The sequence below is a fragment of the Asparagus officinalis genome, chromosome 6, assembly GCF_001876935.1.
Source record: "Asparagus officinalis chromosome 6, Aspof.V1, whole genome shotgun sequence".
Taxonomy (NCBI): Eukaryota; Viridiplantae; Streptophyta; class Magnoliopsida; order Asparagales; family Asparagaceae; genus Asparagus; species Asparagus officinalis.
In genome coordinates, this window is record NC_033799.1 from 10759542 (window position 1) to 10771776 (window position 12235).

Genomic DNA, 12235 nt, shown 5'->3' on the forward strand with positions numbered 1-12235 from the left:
TACCTGAGTTGAGTGCGTAACTGCTAACAGATGAGTGATGATGATTCTGTTTGTTGTTGCAATATGAGCTAAGTCGTGGAGGGTTACATTGCGCATCAAAGATTTATAAGTTTCTATCTTCATAAGAACAAGTGTAATAAGAATTGGGATTTATTGCCATATTACCCTTGTTAGCAAGTAAATTAGCTCAATGATCCATGAATATTAGTCTCACTAAGGTCTAGATCGAAAAGAGTTTAGTATGCAGCTAAAAAGTAATTAGTATATGCCTGCAGGCTTTTTATTTATGCATTTATTATTTTGTTTACGCACTAAGTTGAATGCCACTGGACTAGAGATGGCTGGTGAAATGGAACGTCATGAAAGAGACCAAAGCTTTTAAGCTTTTGTATCAGAACACCAAGTTTGAGGAGATTATATATCATCCAAATGTCCGTTGATTTTGATGGTATGTGTTGCTATCGTACCAAATTGTAGATGCTCTTACAAATCAATCATATGATGAAGAGTGAGACGCTCTCAACCTGTTCATTCTAAATGTAGAAGACACTAATATGGACAACACAAGCTTATCGATTAATGAGATGTGATGAGATGTTCTGAAGTACTAAAGAGCCCACAGGCCATCAGGTATCAAGTTTCAAGTTTTGGAAATTCAGAAGTCGTTAGCTTCCAAGTTCCCACGTTATACATATCAAATGTGCAGTTGAACCATGTCATGTTGAACTCCCTGGAATTTTCATGTTATTGGCTGTCCCAATTAACTTTACGGTATATAGAATCTGATGAAACTTCGTTGAACTTCCAAAATCCAACATAAAATAACATTTTTTTTACAATTACATCAATATATATACGAATAAGTCAGTAGCCACCAACCCTAAAACGAGCGATGTAATGTACTTTATCCGCTGGATTAGGAGTACTGGTGGGTATTTTACTAGAGTTTTCTATCAACCTATCCTTGTGTGATTTCTGTTGAATCATATACTTGAGGGGGTAGGCTAGTTGCTCGCGGAAGAGGGGGGCGGGATGGGGAGCGGGAGGGGGGGCGGGTGCTTAGTGAGTCTGACGAACAGATTTCCCTCGTTCATCAGATAAAGAAGATCGTGTGATCTATTGCCAAATCTATTCTAATTCTAACAGTTTGGACTCAGATCGTGGGGATTGCCGAAATGCTTCGTATCAATAGATAAGATATTTGTCATATCAATATTGATTAGATCCAAAATCTACTATTGAGTTGCTAATTCAATAAGCATTCTCAATAGGAAAAATTTTCAAAATAGACCCTATTAGAAATTTATTTTTAAAAACCGACTCTTTGAAATTTAATTACCATTTTCAACTTGGTTTCAACCAAACCAAGTCGAAAATGGTAAATAAAGATCGAAAACTTCAAGGGTTTTAAAATCCCGTGAAGTTTAGTGGATAAATTACTCAGCCTAATCATGAAATAAACCAAGCTATTTGAAACTACAACCAAACTTCACGAGATTTGAAATCTTGTGGGCCTGCAACTTCACAAGATTTAAAATCCCGTGAAGTTTGGGCGTATTTCTTCTACAACTTCATTAGCATGGTTAATCAGGCACTAAACTTCACGAGATTTTAAATCTCATGAAATTTTTGAACTTTATTTACCATTTGCGATAAGTTTTTGAACTTTATTTGCCATTTTTAACTTAGTTTCAGCCAGGCTGGTCAAAAATGGCAATTAAAACTCAAAGGGGTTGTTTCTTAAAAACAAATTACTAATAGGGTCTATTTTAAAAATTTGTCATTCTCAATATTATGCCTTGAGTAGGGGCGGACGTGGGCGTGGGCGTGGGCCGGGCCGGTTCAGGTCCGTGACCCGGCTCGGGGGTCGCTGGCGTTCAAGGTCGCGGCTGGACAGTTATGGGTCGACCTGCAGCTGCCCGCGTGTCAGGAGTGGGTCGGCGCATATTTCTCTGATCCGACGTTCTCGGATTGAAACCCAGACGCACCACGACTCGCTCTAGAGGAGCAGCCAGCGTTGGGCCTTGGCCCACGACCCACGCGTTCATGGGTTTAGCCCGTGGGTTTTTTAACTTTTATTTATTTTTAATTTATAAATATATTAACTTTATATTTGTATCTATTAAATTATATTTAAATTATTTTTTTCTATTTTATTCTTTATTTAAAATAATATATATACACACTAATACACACATAGTGACACACCTTGTACAAAGATAAAACATTACAAACACAAAGATATACGTGATTTGGAATTCGACGGAAGACCCACATCCGTGGGAAGTTAATAACTTTCCTTTAGTTTAAATTTAAATTACAAACATAAGATTCTCTAGCCTGCTAATCTTATTTTTTGCTTGCTAAAAAGAGAATCCTTTTAGCCTGATCTTTTTAGCAGCCTAAGATCTTTTAGCAAGCTAAAAAAAAAATTAACAGTCTAAAAATTTTTTAACTAGGCCAAAAAACCAGCTTGTGTCCAGCAAGCTATGCTGGTCTGCTGCGCCACGGGGGCCCCCCCTGTTGGCTGGCCTTCTCGGGCCGCCTTGTTAACAAGCCTATGGCTGGGAGCCGCAACGTACTGATGTTCTTATTTATATAGATTATTATTTATATTTTAGAAAAAAATTAAAAATTAAATTTTCGGGTAGGACCGGGTCATGGTGGGCCGGTTCAATTTCTCTCGTCCCGGGTCTGGAGCTAGACCCAGCCCGATCAGTGACCCGCGTATATCATGGCATGGTCCGACCCGGCCCATTACGGGCCTGATCGGGTCGTGAGCCATGCCAAGTTGGGCCGGGTCAGCCCGCAGATCGACCTGGCCCGCGCCCAACCCTAGCCTTGAGGAGGACTCAAACCTCCACCTCTTCAGCGTGAGAGTTTGAGTCTCACAAATCTACTATTTCACCATCAAGGCATCTTGAAAGTGAATCATGTTCCATGACCATGATATCTATCTAGTGCGATATATGGAATATATGATAAAGGTGGATGGAGTGTTTATATCGATCGGTGATGTCATATAGTCCCGAGTTAAACATCAAATTGCTTCGATTTGAATTATCCGCAGGATACCGTATATATCAAAAAGATGTACAATCAAACCTATTTCTCGATTCAATAGAAGCCCAAATAAGTGAATATGATAATCAAGTGACGATAAATATGTCAAAAGCGGGTCAGATTGCGACTGTTCTTAATCCTAAATATAATGTAACGATGCAGTGATCCACAGGGAAACATAATATCTATTTACATACGCTCTTGAATGACCCGTAAACTATACTAGTATTCCAACTTCAAAGACGAAACAAAATAGATGTACTCAATATATACTTTTGCTATTTTACTAAAATTTCTTTGGAGGTGCCAATCTAGTAACTATATAGGCAAATTACGCCACGAGGACAATTACAGATAATGAACGTATCAGCACACGATCATAGCTCTGTGTGAATTAGCTTTTGATCGCTGTCCTGCGAATTCGCATCACAACGCGAGTTCTTATCATTTTTCAGGCAATCTGCTGCAGGCCTCACAACTCCGAAATCAAACCCCATGGCGCAATTGCAGAAGGTCTCCAAGCTGCCATTCTCTCTCTCTAGGTTGATGTTGTTCAATACAATCCCGCTGCAGGGTACTGTGTCGCTGCAAGCAAACTTCATGGCCTTCGAATTCTTCGAGGTGCCGCTGATGTTTCTGTATATGACCTGGCTGATCTTCACAGCTGATGTCTGAGGCAAAACAACAATATGTGATTATTATCGGTAAATGTCGCAGAACGCTGCTATTGTTGGTACATTTTGAGAATCTTAGATAACCACTTTGAACTTAAACATGTCACTTAACCAGCCTAAAACTTTTGAGAGTGTCAGAAAACATTTGCAAATTTTTAAGATGACCCCCTAGTGGCGTAATGGGGGTTCTATGAAACAGCATCTGAACTTCATGTGGTTTTATGAAAATAATGTTGGAGTTTGGGGGTTTGCTGAAAATAGGCATGTTGATAATTCGCAAACGTTTTGGGGGTTTGTGACACACCCAAAAGTTAGGGGGTTTAAGTGACATTTCTAAAAGTTCAGGAGGCATATCCAAAATGCGCCAAAATATAGGGGGCTTTGTGAAATTTTATCCAATTATTAATGTTAATGTTGGTATTTCTGCATAATATTTTTCTTTATGAGTAGAACATGTAGGCATATACAGAAAAACAAACAGTTCGTTAGGTAATGGATACATTAAATTGTGAAATATGTTGCACAATCATTAGAGTTTACTTTGGATTGAACTCTAAGCAAATACTAATACGTTTCCAGCAGCATGCAGATTTTCATGAAAGAACTTGATAAACATAGCCTTACCTGATTCTTGCACGAAACTGGCGAATCACAATAAAATTGGTCGATAATGATCGGGTTCTCTACATCACTCATCTTGACATTTTCGAAGCGTACTGATCTAACATAACCAGAACCCCCCTGCTCAGACATTTGATTTTTTATCACCATCATACATGAAAACTGTGAACTCATGATTCGATGGATTAATATTATTTGATCATAGGATACTTACTTGCCAGGTCTTGATTCTTAGGCCATTGGTAGTACCTGTGAGTGTTGCTGTGTCCAAGACGATACCAGTTACTGCGGCAGTAGAATTGTCCTTACCAAGGCTCCCTATGCTAACATCAGAATTAAGATACGATACATTTATTAATGCACAAAAAAAATTTCGTCAAACAAAAATGCGCGAACACAAACAGACATAGAAGAGGGAAACTTGCTAGTTTGAAAGCTATTTGGGAGTAAACGGCCCTTTCCATTTGAATTTGTCATTTCACTCTAATAAAACTCTAACACATTTATTTAGGATGTCTAAAGGCTAATATGGTGTAGCAAATAATAAAATCTACAGAATCAGATGTTATTCATAGTTTTTGTTCTGTCCATGCACATCTGAACTATAAACTTTAGAGAAACAGATACCTTTGCTAGGAAGAAACCTATAAAGTGGCATACATGCATGCATGCATGCATGAATACAGTAGACATACATGCATATGTTTGAATAAAGAGTTTTACCTGATTCCATGCCCGGGTCCACAATCAATGTTTTTCATCTTTATTTTTGAGCTAGCATTCACAATTGAAATACAATCATCTCCTACAACAACCACAGAAGAAAAAAACATCATCTCTTAGAATAATCAGCAACATGATTTTATTTTATTTATTTATTTACAAGTTTTTTTTTTTCTAAAGACAGAAGTTGACTACGTTTAGGTATCAGGAAGTAAAAAAACTAGTAAGTATAGTGTGATTCTCGTACCCGTCCCAATTTTGCAGTTTTGGATGACAACATTAGTGGATTCACCGATATGAATTCCATCTGTATTCGGGCTGTCTCGTGGGGACCGCACTCTGACGCCAGTGATTCTTATAGCTTCCGACCTGGAAACTGTGAAATGCATTTGCTGCGCGCTCTGAACAGTTATGCCCTTCACTCTTACCCCCGTGCTCAAATCAATCGTCAACGCCTGCAACATTATCAAAATGACTAGATTACCAATGCAATTCTCCTTGTCTTTGGAGGTGAATTTCGCAAACCCCGACGAAGTTTGGCACGGTTTGAGATAATCCCTAAAGAGTTTGGAAATGTCACTTAACCCCCGAAACTTCTTCCCAGCTAACTGCGAAATGTTGGGGTTCACCTGGGAACACATCCATAAAACTGTAAAAAGTTTTGGGAGCTAAGTGGCATTTCCAAACTTTTTTGCGGTTCATGTCAAAATGGGCCAAATTTCTTGGAGTTCTGTAAAAATCACCCTTCAACTAATCTGCATAGAGATCTTTGTGTTCTTACCGTTGGAGCCGCTTTGCATGGCTGAAACAGACAAGTGGGGAACATAAAACGTTAATTTACCGAGAAATAAAATGAGAAATTAATCTAAAGAAAACTCAACATGATCGGGATAATGTCTGATTATTATCATTTACATTGGTCTTATTGATCTTGCAGGAACTAGCCCACCATTTACTGCCCGAGCCATCGATAACCCCACCTCCCTGGATCCTGACACCTGAAAGATTTGAGAAATGGAGCCAAGTCCTCGGGTTCGTCGGATCCCAATCCTCGGGCTCCTCAGGAGCTACAATGGTCCCACTGACCTGTCATTTATTTGAGAGTTTATAATGAGTTGCTGTTCCTATCTCCAACTATCAACAATTTTTGAACCAGAATCATCGGTTTTTCCATTTCTATGTATACAATCATTATATGAAATAGATAAATATAGAAAGCTTTCTGTCTGACAAATTGTTCTAGATCAACAAGAAAATCACATGACACAGAGTCAGATGAGAGTGCCTTAAAAGCACCCGTAATTTGCTTATAAATAAATCATCGATCTTGAGATGTCAACGATACAAATTTCTCGCAACAACTTCTCTCCAAAAAAAAAAAGAGAAATTTTAAAGAACAAATAACAGATGATAAATACCTGAACAAGCAACCTGTCTCCGCAAGGCCCTCGAAACCTCGTAGCGTTAACTTTATATCGACGGTGCTCTGGCACTAGGAATACTGCATTATTCAACGAGCACGCTTTATCCCATGCATCACGAAACGCCTGTAAATAACGATACACAAATTCTTTCCTGCTGTAAACATCTGGAGCTGGTGACTGCGGAAAAGCTATCAACATACTAAATTACATTACCTGGGTATCATCTGTGACTCCGTCACCAACTGCACCGAAGGCCTCCACATTCACAGGGACTCTCCCCTTACTTCCCTGGCTCCAAAATTTCGTCGTCGGCATTATAACGTCATTGCTGAGTAAATCAGATATCGCTTCACATTTTTGTTTCTCATCTTCTGAATAGGTGTTTTGAGCACCCATGATCATCAACAGCATCACCATAACTTGGATCTTCATCTCTCTTTACTCAGTTATCTGATGAGGGGCAATGCAATGATATTAATGCATCAGATATATATATAGTACTTAACTTTAATTAGGTGGACAATAGTATTGAGATCAGTGATGCCTTGGCTTGAAAGGGTTAGAGAAGGAAGTGGTAATGGAGGCGGTGCTGCTGCTGGTAGCTAATGCTGCAGATCTCTTTCCATGCTTCTTTTTGCAGACTTGAAGTAAAAGTGAATTATTAAACTTTTATTGTATATACATATATAAGTTTTATATCTGCATATTCTTCAGTTGACGCCAAGTTACGAGGATGCTTCACTCCATCATTCTGAAAAGGGCACTAGGGACATGATCATATATAAGATAGCAATTGCCAAAAACTGGAGTATTGTCAACAAAGATGGCACCTGAGTCAACCCTGACAACTCCAAAATATGAAGACAATCCTCTAGAATATACAACACGATCACAAGTAGTCGTAATCCTCATTATTCCTAAACTGTACAAAGATTGAAAAAAAAGACTCAAATAAATATACCTAACAGGTTAACTAATTCAATTTCTTCGGTCGCACAAATGGGTTAACGAGATTAAACCTTCTCTCGATCCCGCCCTTTTCCTTAAACCTATGCCGAATGGGACGTAAAAATCGTAGAGAAGCAAGATAGAGAGCATGGATTTTACATACATGAAGGTTATTTATAGGACCTATTAATCCATACTGTAGACTGATCAGTAGGAGTCTAGTTTGATTTAGGATTAGCATTCTAACTTCATTCAAACTCAAGTATCCAATAGGAATCCTTGCATTATAGGAATTGTTGATAATAGTGTATTGTAGTGGGTTTTAGTCCCACATTGCTTGGGAGAACAAACCTCACACTCCTCTACTTGTATAAATATATGTGCACACTCAATATTCAATTCAAGGGAAATTTACCCAAGATTCTCTCTCTCTCTCTCTTACTTTAACATGGTATCAGAGCTAGGGCTATTTCCCTTTCAATAAAATTTTTAACGCTTTTGCGTTCTTTTGCCAAATCTTGGCCTTATTGCTTTGCAGCCGTTTAATGTTTTATTTTTTTTATTTTTATTTTTAATTATTTGGCGTTCATCTGCCAGATATTTTGGCCTTGTCGTTTTGCGGCCTCTTAACGCGTTTCGCGTTCTCGTTTAACCTTCGGGTTCTATTTTAAACCTTCGGGTTTCATTCTAACCTTCGGGTTCTATTTTAAACCTTCGGGTTTCATTCTAACCTTCGGGTTCTATTTTAAACCTTCGGGTTTCATTCTAACCTTCGGGTTCTATTTTAACGGCATTGTCGTTTCAAGACCGTCTCTCGGTCTCAAATTAACGGCATCGTCGTTTCAAGCCGTCTCTCGGCCTCAAACGAACGACATTAGTAACAGCATCTCGACATCTTAACGTCTCAAGATTGCTGTTATGGCTCCTTCAGAGAAGATTCCCAAACCACCTTTGCCCCTCAATGATCAAAGTGACTGGGCAGGGTGGTCCACCATTGTCACCAATGCCTTGCGTGGCGCTGGTTTGCTTGATCATCTCACCAGTACGGGACCAGTTCCACCGTCCATCAGCACTGTTGCTTCATCCAGTACTATTGCCTCTGGCAGTGGTGATGTCGATCTTCAGACTGCTCGTGCTCTCTATGTCAAGGAGAGTTCAGAGTGGCAATTGCAGGAATTTCGTGTTATGGATTATCTCACTCGCTGTGTTGGCTCTGGTCTCACTGTCGAGATTGGCTCGCTTCCCTCTGCTCAGGCCATGTGGACTCGTCTCACTGAGCGTTTCACTGAGTGCTCGGGTGCACGGGAGGCATATCTTCTGCAACGCATTTCTCTACAACGCAAAGGTAGTTCATCTCTGCAGTCCCATTTTGGACAAATGCAAGCTTTTTGGACAGAGTTACGCTCCATGCTTCCTGGACGTAATTCCACATATGAAGACTGGCTAGCCTGGTACGAACGGCATGAGGTGCATCAATTGTTTCAGTCCCTTCCTGAATATTCAACTATGGCTGATCAACTACTTCACCAGCCTCAATTTCCGACTTTGGCCTCAGTTATGGGAGCTCTCACTGCTTATGAGACCCGGCAGCAGACAGCACGACTCAATTTGTCAACAGACACTCCTACCTCTTCACTCGAGACTGTTTTGTCTGTACCTGTCACTGCTCCTGTTATGAATTATACTTCTCCACAGGCTCCCTCTCCACAGGCTCGATCTAAGCTCTCTTGCAAATATTGTAAGAAGGAAGGACACCGCATTGAGACATGCTTCAAGCTTCATCCTGAGTTACGTTCCTCAGGTACTGGACGTGGTCGGCGACCCCCTCAGTCTCAACCCTCTCGTACACCAGGATTGTTGGCCAATGCTATACCTTCTACTACTTCAGACTCTACTATTCAAGCTATTGAAAGTCTTCGCCGTCAACTTGATGCTTTTCAACATATCACCTCTACATCCGCCGCACAACTCTCTGGTATGCATTTTGCTGGTTCTTCAGCTAATCCTTCAGTCTCTGGTATGAATGATCTCTGGATTTTTGACTCTGGTTGTTCCTTTCATATGACTTGTAATGCCTCACTTTTATCCTCTGTCTTTACTTCATCCTCTCTTCCTCCTATCTACACAGCTGCTGGACAACCATTGTCCATTACTCAGTATGGCTCTATTACCCCACAAAATGATCCATCTGGTCGTCTAACACTTGGTCCCGTCTATGTGGCTCCACAATTGTGCTTGAATTTAATTTCTATTAGCTCTTTATGCATGGCGGGCCTGTTTGTCTCATTTTCTTCTGATACTTGTATTGTGCAGGATCCACAGACGGGCAAGACGGTTGGGGCGGGTCGTAGGAGGCACAAACTGTATTTTCTGGAATATCTTCACCTTCCAGAGTCCATACGTCCACGTTCTCTTGTTGCTTCTCTTTGTTCGTCAAAACCCTCTACCTCGCTTCCTGCCAATTTATGGCATAGACGACTTGGTCATGTGTGTAATAAAAGGCTGGAGAGTCTTATTCAGTCTGGAGTACTTGGTCCTGTATCATCTAGTTCTAGTATTGAGTCATGTGCTGGTTGCAAATTGGCTAAATTCACTGCTTTACCATTTAAAATGAGTACATCTGTATCCACTTCCTTATTTGATTTAGTACATTCTGATATTTGGGGGCCAGCTCCTTTGCCTTCTTCATCTGGCTACTTATATTATGTTAGTTTTATCGACGATTTCTCTCGTTTTACATGGGTTTACCTACTTAAGAATCGCTCTGACGTACTTACTGCTTATCAAGCCTTCACTGCTATGATTTTCACTCAATGGCAATCTCGTATTAAAGTTTTTCGTTCTGATTGTGCCAAAGAGTACCTATCCTCTGCCATGCGCTCTATCATGTCCTCTCATGGGACTATCTTTCAACAGTCATGTCCCTACACTCATGAGCAAAATGGTGTTGCTGAACGCAAACATCGTCATATCCTCGATACTGCCCGATCAATGCTCATTTCTTACTCTGTTCCTCGTCGTTTCTGGGCTGAGGCTATTCTCACCGCGACTCATGCCATTAATATCACTCCATCTAGCTCTCTTTCCGGTGCTACTCCTTATAGTCGTGTTTATACTCATCCTCCCCGTTATGATCTAGTTCGCGTTTTTGGTTGTCGATGTTTTGTTTTTCTGCCATCTCACGAACGTGATAAATTGTCTCCCAGAGCAGTTTCTTGTGTTTATTTAGGAATTAGTTCAGAACATCGAGGTTATCGTTGTTATGATCCCGCAACTCGTCGAGTTCATATATCTCGTCATGTTCAGTTCGAAGAGGATTCTCCATATTATTCTACTTCTGATGACTTTAATTTCCTCCACTCTACCGATCATGCTTCCCCGTCCACTGCATCACCCACTTCTTCACCTCAATTTTCCTTTCGAGATCTCCCTGACATCTCTCCCTCTCCTTCTGTTGACTCTTCCTCACCTGAGTCTTCTCTTACACCATCTAATCCATATCCTGTGGACACAACTCTCACTCCAGAAAATACTGTTGATCTTCATGCACCTGCGCCAGCATCTCCCCCGCCTGAGGTTCCTCTTGCTCTTCGTCGAGGCAAACGCCCACATGTCATGCCTGCCCGGTATGCTTCTGTTACTTCTTATTCACCTATCTTTCATAACTTTCTTGCTGCCATTCATACTATTGTTGAGCCAAAGTCCTTCCAAGAGGCAGTTCAAATTCCAGAGTGGCGACAAGCTATGGCTGAGGAATTTCAAGCATTTCAGCAAACTCATACCTGGGATATTGTTCCCTGTCCTCCTGGGATCTCTCTTGTTGGCAGTAAATGGGTTTATAAGGTCAAGTTTCGTCCTGATGGCACCATTGAACGTCGAAAAGCTCGTTTAGTGGCTAGAGGTTTTACTCAGCAACAAGGTATTGATTATGAGGAGACCTTTGCTCCTGTTGCTCAGATGCCCACTGTGCGTACTCTCCTTGCGGTCGCTGCTGCTCATCGTTGGCCCTTATACCAGATGGATGTCAAAAATGCTTTTCTTCATGGCTCTTTATCAGAGACCGTATATATGCAACCGCCTCCAGGGTCAAATATTCCTCCGGGACATGTATGTCTCCTTCGTCGTGCTGTTTATGGTCTCAAACAGGCACCCCGCGCTTGGTTTGAGTGTTTTCGCGATGTTGTGCTCAAAGCGGGCTTTATAGAAAGTCATCAAGATGCTTCTCTGTTTGTTCGCACTACATCGCGTGGCAGGGTTTTATTACTCATCTATGTAGATGATATGATCATTACAGGTGATGATATGACAGGTATACAATACGCAAAATCTCAGTTGCAACAACAGTTCCACATGAAGGATCTTGGATCTCTTCGGTATTTCCTTGGTCTAGAAATTTCTCAAGGCCCGCGGGGTGTATTACTGTCTCAACAGAAGTATCTCTCAGATATTCTAAATCAAGCTGAGTTAACTGATAATACAACTGTCGATACTCCACTCCAGCAGAATGTCAAACTTTGCTCTACTGACGGTGAGCCTCTATCTGATCCTACCCGATATCGACATCTTGTTGGTCAGTTGGTCTATTTGTGCATCTCTCGACCAGATATCTCTCATGCTGTTGGTATTGTCAGTCAATTTGTTAGTGCCCCACGTTCTGTACACTATGCTGTCTTATTACGGATTCTTCGGTACCTCCGGGGTACTAGCACTCGCTCACTTTTGTTTCCTGCTACATCTAAGTTAGAGCTTTGTGCATATTCTGATGCTGATTGGGCTGGTGAT

At 40.8% G+C, this 12235-nt stretch overlaps 1 protein-coding gene across 1 annotated transcript; it reads right to left on the reverse strand.

Moving 5' to 3' along the window:
• On the reverse strand, nt 3305-6957 carry LOC109846397 (probable polygalacturonase At1g80170). The gene is made up of 9 exons (XM_020415629.1): nt 6719-6957; nt 6500-6628; nt 5997-6167; nt 5863-5883; nt 5329-5536; nt 5082-5163; nt 4573-4681; nt 4362-4478; nt 3305-3734 (listed from the first exon to the last, which is right to left on the reverse strand). Exons 1-9 carry the CDS (start codon nt 6935-6937, stop codon nt 3441-3443), a joined length of 1350 nt encoding a protein of 449 aa, XP_020271218.1. The 5' UTR covers nt 6938-6957; the 3' UTR covers nt 3305-3440.